At 40.3% G+C, this 14,945-nt stretch overlaps 1 protein-coding gene across 2 annotated transcripts; it reads left to right on the top strand.

Annotated features, from left to right (window-relative positions):
• Positions 1-4,490: 4,490 nt before the first annotated feature.
• On the top strand, positions 4,491-14,820 carry ggt1b (gamma-glutamyltransferase 1b). 2 transcript variants are annotated; one of them, XM_035608434.2, is made up of 13 exons: positions 4,491-4,599; positions 6,068-6,263; positions 6,500-6,630; positions 6,747-6,836; positions 7,061-7,253; positions 7,372-7,532; positions 8,108-8,257; positions 9,883-10,019; positions 11,009-11,196; positions 11,278-11,405; positions 11,772-11,884; positions 12,010-12,123; positions 13,039-14,820. In XM_035608434.2, the coding sequence occupies exons 2-13, from the start codon at positions 6,097-6,099 to the stop codon at positions 13,183-13,185; spliced, it is 1,719 nt and encodes a 572-aa protein (XP_035464327.1). In that variant the 5' UTR covers positions 4,491-4,599; positions 6,068-6,096; the 3' UTR covers positions 13,186-14,820. The 2 variants fall into 2 exon arrangements, with proteins under 2 accessions (XP_035464327.1, XP_035464328.2); XM_035608435.2 differs by lacking the exon at positions 4,491-4,599 and having other exon boundaries at positions 6,162-6,294.
• The last annotated feature ends 125 nt before the right edge of the window (positions 14,821-14,945 follow it).

Here is a 14,945-nt window from a genome sequence, read left to right as displayed (position 1 = left end):
ATTTGGTTATAAAACAAAATAGATGATTTGTTCTAGCAGTTTTTTGACAGAAGGTCGCAGTGCGAGACTGTGCAGGAGTTATACTTATACTTATGGTCAACCTCATTCTCCTCATAGTTAAAGAGATACTGCACACTTAAAAAAGTGTTCTTGGAGTTGCGGACTAAATGATATGACTCTACCCTGAAGAAACACATTAATTAATAACACATTTTTTTTATTAACATTTCAAATTAATAAAATTTTGGTCATTTCATGGGTGGAACCTGGCTCTCAACGCAACCCACTGCTTCAAACCGTCTTGGACCTTGCGAGGCCAATGCTGACAGAGTTAACCGTTTGGGAGATCTCTACACCATGAAATTTAGTTTTAACCAAGTCAACGTCGTCTAATCTAATGTGGGTAGGTTCATTATCAGACAGGGGATATTGTGTTTTACATATTGTGGTTTGGTTTGAATCCAAAAGCGTAGCGCTACCTTTGGCACCTCACTACAACACATGTTCCTAATGGAGACAGGCTACTGCAGTGCCCACACTCACACCTGGGTAAAGGACATTATTGATAAGGGTGGCAGTGTATCGCTCTTTATTTGTGGGACAGCTTATGTAATAGCTACAAAATGTCTTACTTGTTCGCTCAAATTAGCCTTATTTTTCATTACCACTCTGCCCCCATCCTCTCTTGCAATTACATTGGCTTGGCTTTAGCTTTGGGTGTAACTGGGCCGGAGCAAACAGCTCAAACTGATACGGCTCAGGACCACCATGGTCCTACACCAAATGCACACTTCAGGGGATTCCAGAGGGGAAACGGCCTCCACTCCAAAAGAGCCCCCTTTTTATGACCCGAGGATGTCGCAAATATTGACAGTCAGTCTGACATCCAGCCCCGCCCCCATTGTCACATTAGCCCAGGGCCAAGTTTTTAGTGTTTAAAAAAAATTATGCAGTGGGTGGAGTGAGGCTCCGAGCTGTGGGTGAGGTTACACTTTAAGTCTCATCCCTCTTTCCTGTATTTCAGGTTAATAGTGTGTAAAAACCTCCCTGGAATTGCTCTGGTTTGTTGGTTGTGCACAGGAATAACTTTGGTTTGGTTATAAGAATGAAGTAACCGGATAAAGTTTTTTATTTTTATTTTTTTATTATTATTAAAGTAATGATCGCCAAGAGTAACGGACGTGGTGGAGGCACACCTGTTTACTCTGTCTGGTGGTAAAATGTTAGCGTTCACACACATATTACTTTGGTTTAAAATGATGCTGCGCTGGCTTATACATAATTTATCTGTCATGTATAAACGAAATAATATTTTTAAAATGTGTCGTAAGTGATTTGCTGAGCAAGTGTTACAATTTTATTCTCCAGTTCAGGGTTTGGCAGACTGTGTCGAGCTTCAGCAACTTTTGAATTAAAATGCAAAAAAAAAATTGTGCAGCAGCACGGACAAGCAAACAGCCCATTGCAAACAGGCCTGCTTAGATCATGCCCTGCACTAGTTGCATGTCAGTGCATTAATGACGCAATTATAGTCAAAGTGTTTCTGGAAAGTGTGATCTAAAGATATGAAAATGATAGAGACAAACATAGCTATTCATTGTGATTCACCTCTAAGGAGCAAAAAAACAGCAGCTTCCCTCCATTGGTTTGATAACACACCATGCTGCAGTGATGTAGATCCAACCAAGCGATGGGATGTCATAGTGACTCACCCATGGTTGGGTGAGTCACTATGACATCCCAGCTGGGCGTGGATACAGATGTAGAAGACTTGGAACTCAACAAGAGCATTTAAGCCTGGATTTATATGACTATTTAAGATAACAAATCCCGTAGATTTTCATACTGATAACATGTAATCCCATCATGACTTGGATGACTATACCTTAAAGGAACGGTTCACAGTTTTTCAAGTCTGTCTTTAAACAATAGTCAAGTGCTCAAATACATTGAAAACAGGTATGCTGTAATTATTACTCCAGTTCACGCTACTGAAGGATCCCACATAATGTGTTTTCAAAGTACTGAGAGACAAAATCCAAATTCCTTTTTATGTGCAAAATTGTTCAAGACTGACTTTGGAAGATTATGATGCATGTGCTTTGTCCAACTCAGACTATTGAGGTCTCATAGAAGTTAATTATTTTTGCCAAATATCTTTTTGCACAGAGAAGGGATTTTCGAAAATGTGTGGTGTGGTGGTGAAGTGTGGATGAGAGATGGAAACGTGTTCAAGAATCTACAACCAAGTCCAGTTGTGCCTGAACTGAATCAACACCCTTACGGATAACTATGACCTGCATGAATGAGAATCTCCAATAACATGGAAACTAAAAGATACAATGTACAGGTACCATCACCAAACTCCACCCTGACCTCTCAGACTAAATGCCGGAGAATAGAGTAAAAGAGTAGTCCCTCAGCACCTGAGGCATGCCTACCAGGCTTTTACTAAAGTCCAATAGCTCTCACTGGCTCTGTCTGTCTGGATTTAGGGATTTAATTGTCTACCGCAGGGTTGATGCTTTTCCCTGAATCTGGAATTGAGTGGGGTTTTTAATTTCAGGGAGACAAAAACACACATTCTCATCACAACAAGGTTTCTCCTATTTGTGTTGTCTCCCTTTGGGATGTATGAATCACCAACTCTCTTCTCGCACCTAATGGGCAGGGTCTTGTCACCCAACTCTGCATATAGTTGACAGCATCATTATCAGTGATTGCAGCAGACAGGAGCTGCTGCTCTCGAATCACCAGAGAGAAACACATCCAGCAAAGACAAAAAGTGATGTGAGAGGGTTCATGGGACAGCTAGCAATGATTGCTTACTGTAGGCACAAGAGGACATTTGAGAGGAATAAAGAAAAACACTGTGAGCTGCCACCATGTACTGTACACATAAAATGTGATCTCCCCCTTTTGTCTGCAGACATACCTGTTGCTTGTTCTATCATCAAGCTTTTGTCATCTATTCTTTATATTCCAAAAGTAACAAAGCAGCAAATCCACTTTGTAATAACTGCACATGTACCACTTTTTCAGTGGTACAAGGTTATTTCTGCATTTTGCACAAAATTGTTGAACAAAACTTTTGTCAGGGGCAGAGTGCCAGCGGGAGCCTGAGGAAGCTATAGTTGCTCTTGTGTGCAAGAAGATGGTAATCCTCAAAAAGACCGAGCCATCAACTTGTCACTTCAACAAAACAGCACTCTGTGGCGGTGCAGGACGGAGCTGCTCAGAAGTGTGCACTATTTTCTGACATGCAACACTGCTCCATGTGTTTCTGTTCGCAACGGAGCTTTGTCAATAACTTAGTCCAGCTGAGGTTCTGCAGCTGTGAAAACACAAAACATGAACTGTAGGTGTTGTGGCAGCTGGAGCTAATTGTGAAATGTGGGGTACAAAATGGACGAAAAGGAGACTTCATTTATCGCGACTCCTTAGATGCTGCTATCGGTGTCAGTTATAAGTGTTGCCAGTGTTTCCTGGCCTTCTAAAGCTAAAATGGCAAAATAATACACATTTAATTTTATATTTGGAGATGAAAAGATTTGTCGTAGAATGTTTTTCCATGGCTCCATTAGCTCTGCCAACCTGAATAACCTATATGACCCAAACATAACAATTTGATTGGTAAACAAATTCAAGGCTGGCTGCCAGGGCTTTTGCCCTAATTGCATACGCACCACTTCTCCTTGAGCCAAATTAGTTTTCTGAGCACTACTGTATGTTTTTCCTCCCATCCCCCTCAAAAGTGACAGAATCAATGGGAGTAGGGTTTCTGGTATCTGCGATAGTTGGCCTGGGGTCTCCATGTCAGAGTTGAGAAAATCGTCTGCAATGTCCCTGTTGCCCTCCACCTATTGCCTGGCTGCTTATTTAAGTGACCCCACTCATCGAGCTCTGCAACCCTTCACACTCTTCCCCTGCAGTTTGTTCGTCTTCTTTCCCACACTTTGGCAGATGTGATCCTCTCCGTGCAGCCCTGAAAGTCTTCATTTTCCTGGTGAGGAGGCACTTTCAAAAAGAAAAACTTTAAAAAATGTCAGGGGTTTTGTGAGCAGTCATGCAAAGATGAATATATGCTTAGGCTGTGTTGCATTAGTTCTGTGGAACAGGGCCCTGCTTTTTCATTTTGTGTCAACTACCTTGAGTCATATGTCATCTATTTGAAATGAACCACCAGCCAACTGAAGCTACAGCCAGTTAATGTTGACACGTTTACATGTAAGAATCACTGCAGATAAAGACCCATTCATCCAGTGGATTGTTGTTAACACTCAGTTTCACGGTCATGCAATTGCTCCGCGGTAACTTTAGAAAGTTATGTGAAGATTGAATACAGATGATTAATTATTGGAGTTAAGAGTTTAAAATGTCTCCTCAGGTTGTCGCTCCTGTCTCTGTGTGTGCATTTTTTAAACTCTCCTTGGTAACACAGGTTAGGTGTTTTATGGTGGGGTGGGTTAAAGTTTAATGACTTTGCGGTAGTTATATATTGAGAGCCACCGTAAGCATATTATCTATCAACCACTGCAGACCTGTGGCAAGCACACACAGTGAACAGCCTGTTGTTGCGGCCCCCCAACAGAAATCACGGTAAGATAGAAAATTGTTTTGAATATTTAAAAAAAAGCTCATTTCAACGATTCAGGTGGTGCAATGCCCAAGAAAAATATTTAAATTTGAATCACAGATCTAGGACTTGGAGTCAAGATCTTGCAAACCTTACCTTTTTATTTTTTATTAGAATCTTTTATTTTTTGCAGCAAAAGGTGTGGAGGCAGGCAGCAACATTCGTTTAAATGATTGTGTACTGTAGTTTACATCAGAATATCTTGTGTTATGCAACTCCGTCATTTCACTTGCCTGTTACGTAATCTGGTTTCACTCTTCTGACAAACAGGGAAAATCTGCATGACAGAAGGATTTAGGGGGGTTTGAGGTATTATAAGGCTTATATACTCCGGGCTTTTTCTTTTTCTTTTCTTATTGGCTGCAGAAAGTTTAGCCAAGAGGACACACTATCAGCTTCACAATCATACTCACCTCACAGTTCTACAGTAAGATGCACACTGTGAAGAATTGACTGTAGAATTTAAAAATAATTAAAAAATATATAAAATATTGTAAAATAGCTTGTTAATTACTATAAAAAAAGAATTAACATATATTACAGGGTATAGTTTACAGCATTATGTTGTGCATACATTTCAGATTACTAGAGTTGCCAGTAAATAGCTGTAAATTCTTTGCAAAACAATATGTTGTCGAGGAATATATTTTACAATTGATTTGTTTTTCACATTAGCAGTTTTGAAAATGATTGTGAAGTGAATGAGACCGGTCTTGCTGTTAATCTCCCCTCCCCCTCAAAATCATTAGCATTCCAAGTTGCTCCTGAAACCGCCTGAGGAGAGAAGTGACACGAGGACTGACTGAGTTGTTCTTGTCCTTGTGCACCTTCCCAGTTCTTTGGCCGACTAACTGTGCAGTGTTGGTGCCACTGGTTTGTCTGATGCCAGCAAAACATCTGAAAGCACAAAATCACGTGAAAAAAGGGCTCCCACGGCAGCTCTTCAAGAGAGAGCAAAAATGCAACTGGTAGTGAAAAACAAGACAACCATATGCCCTCCTAATGTGAAAAAACAACAAAGAAAACCTGTGCTTTTTGACAATCAGTTTTTTTCGTTTTTAATCTGATCATTCTAGCAGGGACATTTAGAAAATTTAAAGGAACTACATATAATATTTCACATGAGGTCACCTCGTGCTTGCAATTTCTTTCTGCAGGGAGATTGGTCTTGATAGACAGTTACGTTTGTTGATTGGCTGGATATATTTATATGTATTTTGTGTGTATTTCAACTGGTTGGGGGTTTAAGGTGAAGCATCATATTGCTTCAGATTTCTGGAGTTCATGATCCACTATTAATGCAATATTGAATCCTTTGTTATTCAACATGTAATCTGTAATTCCTGAGGTTTGACTATACAGTGGATTTCACAAAGTTAAGTGAAAAGTTTCAGGTGAAATTTCATACATTTAATGTTTTCCTCTTAACAGACATTAGTTCCGTTCCTGGGCCCTTCGACATGTCCAGGAATACAATAATTGTGGCCCTAGCGCTGCTGCTATTGGCATCCGTTGCCACTTTTGTGGGTGTCTTCTTTGGTGTGGGGAGCAGGAAACTACCAAGTTCGCACGTGTACTCGAGGGCAGCTGTGGCAGCAGATGCTGGGCCATGTTCAGAGGTCGGCAGGTAAAAGCATGTCTCCACAACCGAAGAGCCTGTAAGCACACTTATTCATGCGTTTCAAACATACAAAACAAACACAGAAGCTTCATCATTGCTTGCGTACAGACACACTCATGCGCGTAAACCAAGTGAACCTCCTTTGTCTGATGTGTTTATTGTATGCCTTACCTGCACATGGTCTAATCCCCTAGCCCATCTCTCCTGCGTGCGTCTTGACTCATTTTTTTTTTTTACCGCAGAGACATACTGAAGAAAGGGGGATCTGCAGTAGATGCCACTATAGCTGCCTTACTCTGTGTTGGACTTATGAATGCTTTCAGTATGGGCATTGGAGGAGGGCTGTTCCTCACCATCTACAATGCAACAACTGGTACACAAACATTCAACCACAAATTCTCCAGCTGTTTACGTTCCCAAACCTGTACTGTACAATTTCCAGATAATCTGAATCCCAAATGCATTTGCTCCAATGTCACATAACAACAGGTGAAGTTGAGACCATTGACGCCAGGGAGACTGCACCACGCAATGCAACAGTAAACATGTTTGGGAACAGTACAGATTTATCCCAGAAAGGTAATGTTTAACCCTTCTTATCAGCCAACTAAGCTATAGTTTATTTATTATCATTATTATGACGTAAGCGGGCCTTATGACTCTGACAGACAAAAGAAAGATAAGTGTCTGAATGTATCCACAAAAAGTAAGAATGAAAACGATTTGTATGAGTGCCCTAAACTAATGTTGAAATAACTTATGGGGCAATAAAGCTCTGTTTCCTTGACTTCCTTGGTTGGTAGGAGGGTTGTCGATTGCTGTACCAGGGGAGATCCGAGGTTATGAGATGGCTCACAGGCGACATGGTAAACTGCCTTGGAAAGACTTGTTCCAGCCAAGCATTCATCTTGCAGAAAAAGGTTTTCCTTTGGGCAGGGCACTTGCCATTGCTCTGTCCAAGCACAAGAAAACTATTATAAAGGACCAAGCTCTATGGTGAGAAACGACAACCTGAACCATCTGTTTAAAATCATTAAAATAATTGACTGTAGGTTTAAAAGTATCCTCAAACATTGTCCATCCCCATCTTAAGTGATTATTTTCTCTCTTTCAGTGAAGTGTTTTGTGGGAACAATGGGGAAGTCCTGAAAGAAAATGAAATTATTACGTTTCCCAAGCTTGCGGAAACCTTTAAGAAGATAGCTGATGAGGGTCCAAATGCTTTCTATGAGGGACAACTGGCTCAGAACCTTGTGACAGATATTCAGGCCGCAGGTAGGGCGTCCCCCCCGACTGTCTCAGAAACCTCTTGAATTTTTTTTAAATAAGCAGATTTCATATAACCTGATCCTTAAGCGCTTAATTTACTTGTATCTAAAGAAGAAAAAAAAGAGTGTAGGAGCATCAATTATATAACCAATATGAAATCACATATACTATTCATATAAAAGCTGCTTTTCTTAGATTTCCCCTTTCCTCGTCAGGTCACAGTGTGCTGAATTGATTTGACTTTAGACTCAGAGCAAAACGATGAAGCCTCCTACTACAAGTAATGGCAATAGCAAGTTTCCAGTTTTGTGATGTATGGTAAAAAGTTGCCTCTTTTTAATCTAGACTGTATTTAACAAACAGAACTGGCATTTTTAGATCATATTTCTGTTCCCACATAGCCAATATTGTTCTCATCATTACTGCGACTCTAAGTATGACAAGCTGAAGGGATTTCAGGATATGCAGTAGAATAAATAGCATGCCCCTCTCTCTGTACACATAATTTCCATGGTGAGGAGGATTTGTGTTCCCAGTTCTGTCCAAGTGTGCATTCACAGTGTTTGTCAATCTGTGTTTAGGCGGTATCATCACAATGGAGGATCTGAAGGATTATAAGGCTGTCTTGGATGAGAACCCTTTAAGGGTGGATGTGGGGGAGTACAACATAGCGGTTCCAAATGCCCCCGCTAGCGGCCCTGTGCTCTCGCTGATACTAGGCATCTTGAATGGTAAGCCTTGATGCTTTGTCCCAAAACACCCCAAGTGGGGGAGAGAGTGTGCTTTAGTGTGAGCTGCCTTCACCAGTTACGCTCACAGAGAGGACTCCGCTGTGAGCAGCAGGTTAAACTACTGATCTACTCTAAAAGTAGGCTGTAAACAAAAACAGTATTTCTTCATTATTATTTCTGCTCGTAATTTTCACATTGTTGTGATGTTTGTGGTCGTGTGAAAAAGGACGACTCCTTATCAAAACAAAAGACAGGAGACGTACTGGAGCGCCATTAAAGCGCTATAGTCACCTTCTCCTCTGACAACCAGCATTGGTGACTTGGCGTTGAATGGCAACATCACTGGTCTGTCCACCAGGTTGTAATGTCTTCATCCATATCCATCTATCAATGTTTTAATACGTTCATGGTCCTGAGAAGATGAACCACAATGACTTTGGTGATCCTACCTTTTATTTGACAGCACTAGCATGTCAAAAAGTTCAAAATTATCCATCAAAAATATAATCATGCCACTGTCTGGAAATTACAACATATATTCATTCACCACAGGCTGAACTTTTGCGATCCCGTGAGTTTTCACATTGTATTATGATGAGATTTAAATGTTATTGCAGGTCTTCGACTCATGCACAAATATCTAGAAATGTCATTCCCATCGGCCTCAGCTGTATGTTGTGTTTCGTGTTAATTTAAAAAATTGTCCATACGCAAACACACTAAACTAAGATGCTGAACATGGCAAGCATTGCCTGCTAAAACAACATGTTTGCATTGTTTCATGCTGGCATACTGATGTTATCATTTAGCTCAGAGCAGTAGCAGCCATTAAACTCCACTGACCATCATTTCTCCCCAACTTAAGCCATTGACATGACCAATCAGAAAGAGCGTCTTCGTAACAATCTGGGTCTTTTCAGAAGACAGTGGCAAACCTAATTTGTCATTTAGGTTGTGTGACTTTTTGGGTTGCTAATGCTGATGCAGCCATATCATTGCTCCCTCGCTGTCAATCATCATTTTCATAAACCATTGTCTCTCTGATTTTACTTCCTTATGTGTTGGCTGCTTGCAAATTTGTAAGAGAAAATCCAAAATTTCCTAGACACTGTCTATGTACAGTGACAGTTTCTGCCTCTGAGGATTAGATGAGAAATTTCCTTCTACAGTGTTTAATCCCCCTGAACCTTCCCTTTCCTCTGACTGACCACCTTCTTACTGTGCACCCCCTGCGTCACATACTAACACTAAGCTCAGCAATTTACCTCTAATTGGGCACAGTTGAGTGGCGGAGACTTCATGCACACATTTCAGTGTCAAAACTTTCATCCTGCTTACCGCGACTCCTGTCTCTGTCCGACAGCTGAAACCCAACGAACCAAAACTCTTCGTTTCCCTGAGGCTTTCCTTTGCTTTCCCTTGGCTGTCAGCTCAGGCTAATATCCATGGTCTAGTCACAGCAGCTTTTAGACTAAATAAAAACACAGGAACAGGCTGAGTCTAGTTGGTCTAGTCCAGTTTAGCTGTTTCCAGTCCTTTCCCATCCGAGCAGCCATCTGAATGAAGACAGATGAATGAGGCTGTGGTATAAACCGACTTACTGATGACTGTTGTATTTTCTACAGGGTACAACTTCACCTCAGATAGTATGGCCAGCAATGAGAAAAGGGTCCTAACCTACCATCGCATTGTGGAAGCCTTTCGTTTTGCCTATGCAAAGAGGACCTTGCTTGGAGATCCGAAATTCCTCAACATCACAGATGTAAGTTCATGGCCTAAAACCTATTTAACCTTCAAAGGGATTATTTTTAGACTCTACTAAATCGCTCAGTAACCTTTAATTTGTTTTAGAGGAAGTGGCAGTGTGTTTACTGCACGAAGCTTCACAGAGTGGCTTTAAATACATGTTTATTTTAATATTATTAATTTGTTTTGCCTGTTTTATTTTAAAGGGAATATAGCTGCTGCCTAAATTATGTTCACTGGCAACATTTATAGTGAATATTTTTGTGACATATGTAAATTGTGCGAAGTACAGCAGTGGAGGCCTTGGTTTTTACATCCCAAGGTTCTTTCTTGGCGGATGTTCCATCCTTCCACCAAGTTTTTAATTTCCTCGAGAAATGAACAAATATCCAGTCAAATATAACAAGTTTGCCTGCAAGTCATATTTAATTGAACAAAGTTCGAGCGCTTTGGGTACTTGAAAAGCGCTTAATAAATACAATATATTATTATTATTATTAAAGTCAAGAGTACAGCAGAGTCTGTTCAGCTGGTTCAGAGCTCATCACCATGGGAAGGTTCAGAGGTCTGACCCAGATCATAGAGAAAGGACATCCTAAATAGCCAGGCCAGCACGGCCGGGGTCAACAAGAGACCTGACCCTTACATCTTTCTGAATCCTTCCTTCCTGGCCCCAAATGTCTTATTACCCCTAATAAACCAGCTATTTATTAACTCTTGTAAACAACACTTCCCTTTTCTGAAATTCCGCTCCAGGCTCAGCTAATTGTTACTTCTCGTAAACAGTCTTTCCCGCATACAAGAAACAAAATTTAAACAGAACATATGTTAGGTAGATTATTGTATGACAAATTGACACCACACTTCTGACAAACCACCAAACCAACCAGCAAACACCTACATAACCTACTCGGCGGCGGTAAGAAAGTGAAATACCAACCAAACATATTTGCTGTTTCTCAGAGCATTAATCAATACTTTATGTACAACTTTCTTACCCCAAAGCTCATCCAGAATATGACTTCCAGTTCCTATGCCAGTGTGCTCCGTGAAAAGATTACAGATGAAACCACACATCCCATGTCATACTACGAGCCAGAGTTTTACCTGCCTGAAAACCACGGGACGTCGCATATCTCAGTGGTAGCAGAAGATGGGAGTGCTGTGGGAGCCACCAGCACCATCAACCAATTGTATGACCTCCTAACATCAATATCAGCTACTCTGTGGCTCTAAATGCCCTCATGTCTTCATGGTTTTTTCTTTTCCTGCAGTTTTGGCTCTAAAGTCATGTCAAGATCAACTGGGATACTTCTCAACAATGAGATGGACGACTTCAGCTCCCCACTCATCACAAACGGCTTTGGAGTGCCTCCTTCACCAAACAACTTCATCAAGTCAGGTTAGATTAAGACCAACACACACACAAGTACACAATTAAACTCACACAGGAATCCCCAAGAAACAGTCAAATACATTGGCTTTTTCAGCAGTAGTGTGATTGAAGGTCATGCAGAGGTGATCAAAATTTCTCAGTGACAACAGCTCAAATGTGATCAAAAGGAATTTGATATTAAATACATTTAAAATATAAAATTCCAAATACTTGTGAGGATCTGTGTCTATCCATTCACGCAAAAAGCCACGTTGAATATACAATTACAACATTGCGAGAAAATGAAATATCAAGTGGGGTACTTTTTTTAAAATAAATGATTCAAAAGATACTGTCCACTAAACTTACATTACCATTAAATTCTATTTAAAGGGAAAAGGCCGATGTCCTCTATGTGTCCAACCATCCTCTTCGATAAGAACAACAAAGTTAAGATGGTGGTCGGAGGTTCAGGTGGAACGAAAATCACTACTTCTGTCGCTCAGGTAAGACACATGCCACAGGCAGATGCTGATACAGCCGCTGGAGCATTGTAGAGTATATAGATAATGTTACTCACTTCTTCCCTGTTAAAAAATTATTGTCTAACGAAATGTTTGCTCCTCTATAGGTGATTCTGAATGCGCTGTTCTTCAACTACGATCTGAAAAAAGCTGTGTCAGATCCAAGGCTCCACAACCAGCTGAGTCCCAACACCACTCAGGCCGAGCCTGACTTTGACAAAGTGAGTGTCACCGACTGCAAACAGTTCTCCTATATATGACTAACAGCAGGGCAGTGTGGTGTGTAGGGAGACAATCCTTCAACCAAAAACTGTCCAGGGACAGTGTTCATTATATTCACCTTCAGGGATCTTTATGATGTATAACAAGGAAAAAAAAATGTTTCAGCACTGGTTGAGTGTAATTTGTGGTCTTGGTTAAATAATAATCATACGTTCTTACTGTTGCCTCTGACCACAAAATAAAGGCAAATACTGACAGATTAATTTTATGATGTAATGGAACAGCTTGTAAGGTTTATTGCTCAGACATCCTATTGTAATACTGTACATACTGTACATCAGCTGTTCTGATCAGCTCACATTGTAGCCCAGGTGAAAATTAAAAGTTGCTGTAAAAATTTATCATAACTGACTTCCTTATTGAAACTAGCAGATGTAAACACAGACAGTATAATGTGCTCGTCGTCCGCATAATCATTTGGCTTAAGGCCCTCTACAGCACTCTAGGAAAGCCCTGATGTTAAAAGGATACCGCCATCCATTTAGAAATTCATGTGCTTCTTTTGTGTCAGGATATTTCATTCTACACATCGCTCTTTGGTGATCTAAACCTTGATTTTACCAGTTCACGTGAATGTTAAATCATTCGCTGTTCATAAAGCATTAAATCTGATTTGAAACTTTGTTGACACTCAACTAGTCCTGGATTCTTGATTGTGCCTGTTAGCAATGTTACAATACAAACATCTTCACAACAAGCAGACTTTGCTCTGCATACTGTAAATGCTTAAAATTAATGTCATCAAAATAAGTATCACATCAATAGCAACATTTTGGATTTGGTATATGTCACATGTTCTGTTTTACTTATTTTGAACAGAGTCTGTGTGTCTTCATATATGCTCCTGTTTACAGAACATCCTGGATGGTTTGGCTTTAAAGAACCACGAGACAGAGTTTCTCAAATCAACGGGAGCCGTGGTGCAGGCGGTGGTTCGTCGTGAGGACGGACTCCATGCTCAGTCAGATCCTCGCAAGTGGGCGTACGCCGCAGGGTACTGACGTCGTAAAAACACACCTCTGATTGTGCAGGGAGACTGTAGATGTTTGAATCTGGACTCCAGCGGCGGCTGACAAGAGTAGAGACTCAATAAAGAGGCCGGAGCCATCGTCAGCTGTCTTGGGCAACAATTGTTCACTCATTAAGTTAGAATAATGTTCATAAACGTCATAACATGTAACTCAGATAACAGAGCAGATAAAAAAAGACCTTTTGTTTATGACCTTGACAACAAAGTGCCTCAGTCTGAAATTGATGCTGAATATTGTCTGCTTCATTTTTGCTTCAACTCATCTTTTTATGTAAATAAGAAATGCACAAGACATGGAATAGTATTTTAATATATCTACAAGGTCATTTGTGTTGATTAAAGTTGAAACTGAAACAACAGAACAGAACATTTTGAAATCATTACCCACTGCTGAAACAGTCATTTACTTCGGTCTCAGTCATTAATATGAATGATTTCTACCCATTTGTGAAACACACAATTATCAGCCGTTTAAAGCTGTTTCCTGTTACTGCTGACCATTGAAGATAGATGTGACTCCTACAGTGATCACTAGCCCCTGAACATGAAATATCCACACAAAGAAATCAACCAAAATGATAATAGTGAACCGAAATGTCAACATAATTCACTGGGATTGTTTGTACGATGTGACAGCAAACAGCGAGAAACAGGAAGGATCTGCTATTAGAATAATACTACTGTAAAACACCTCAGGGACAAAGAGCCCTACTGCACATATTTAATGACTTACAGTAATTTCCCACAACCCACAGTGCAACGACCTGTAATGACCTCATAACAACATTACATCTGTGGCGGCTCACTGTCACCGCTGGGATCCTGGGCCCCTCTTCTCTCAGCTGGAATGTAAATGTGTTACATAATTATTGTAATGTATAACACTGTAAAATTGTGATGCCTTTATCAGCTTTTAGCTCCAAATGACTGGTTCATATATGATAAAGTGATCTGACACCCACAACATGTACTACATATATACAGTATGTATTTTAAATCGAATGAAGGATTTTTTCCAGTGTGATTCTTATTATTTATTTGGTCATATCCAGCTTTAATGGTTTAATGTTCTTATCAAATTGTTAAAATAGATGATGCAGTTGCATTTTCCCGCCTCTAGTTGTCTAGGTTTTTTTCTTTACTGTGGTTTGAGTAAAAAAGGAATAGCTCTGCCAGAGTTTTACTTTAAGGCCCAATTAAGCTTGATCTCACTCCTACATAGTTGTAATGAACTTCAGAGTTATGCAACCCAGACATGCCAATTTACCTTGGGTCTCAAGGCCTACATAGTTATAATCCATCCCACTGCCTTAGATGGCATCGTGATAGTTTCAAAATGCACGTTTAACAACTACTGTTGAGATGATTTGCTTCATCAAGGGGAATTGTTGCTGAAGTGTGCTGGAAGATAAGAGTCAACTGGATTCTCAACAGCTTCTGCTCTGACTGAAAGACCAGAGGCGTCTTCTACACGCTTGTTCACTTTAAATGGCTGTTTCTACAAAGAGGGTGATCTCATGACACAAAAGCCTATCAGAGTCACAACTTTTCCACATTAACTCATTTGTCATTGAATAAAGACAGTGGGGCTTCAGGCCGACTCAAATGTGCATGTTTTCATAATTCACGTCTGTCAGCTCGAAGGAAAACGGAGCAGAATCCACACAAGAAATCATTACTTATTTATCAGTCTCTCCTCTGAAATGCATCTCATTACTGCGTCTATTGTTT

This window comes from Scophthalmus maximus, chromosome 20, assembly GCF_022379125.1.
Source record: "Scophthalmus maximus strain ysfricsl-2021 chromosome 20, ASM2237912v1, whole genome shotgun sequence".
Taxonomy (NCBI): domain Eukaryota; kingdom Metazoa; phylum Chordata; class Actinopteri; order Pleuronectiformes; family Scophthalmidae; genus Scophthalmus; species Scophthalmus maximus.
This window is presented reverse-complemented; position numbering and strand designations above follow the sequence as displayed.

Bases quoted from the DNA above. Each gene is read 5' to 3' on its own strand.
- ggt1b (XM_035608434.2), top strand. From the start codon at position 6,097: ATGTCCAGGAATACAATAATTGTGGCCCTAGCGCTGCTGCTATTGGCA. The intron at 11,885-12,009 runs GTAAGACACATG...GCTCCTCTATAG, and splicing joins TCACTACTTCTGTCGCTCAG to GTGATTCTGAATGCGCTGTT. The intron at 12,124-13,038 runs GTGAGTGTCACC...TCCTGTTTACAG, and splicing joins CCGAGCCTGACTTTGACAAA to AACATCCTGGATGGTTTGGC.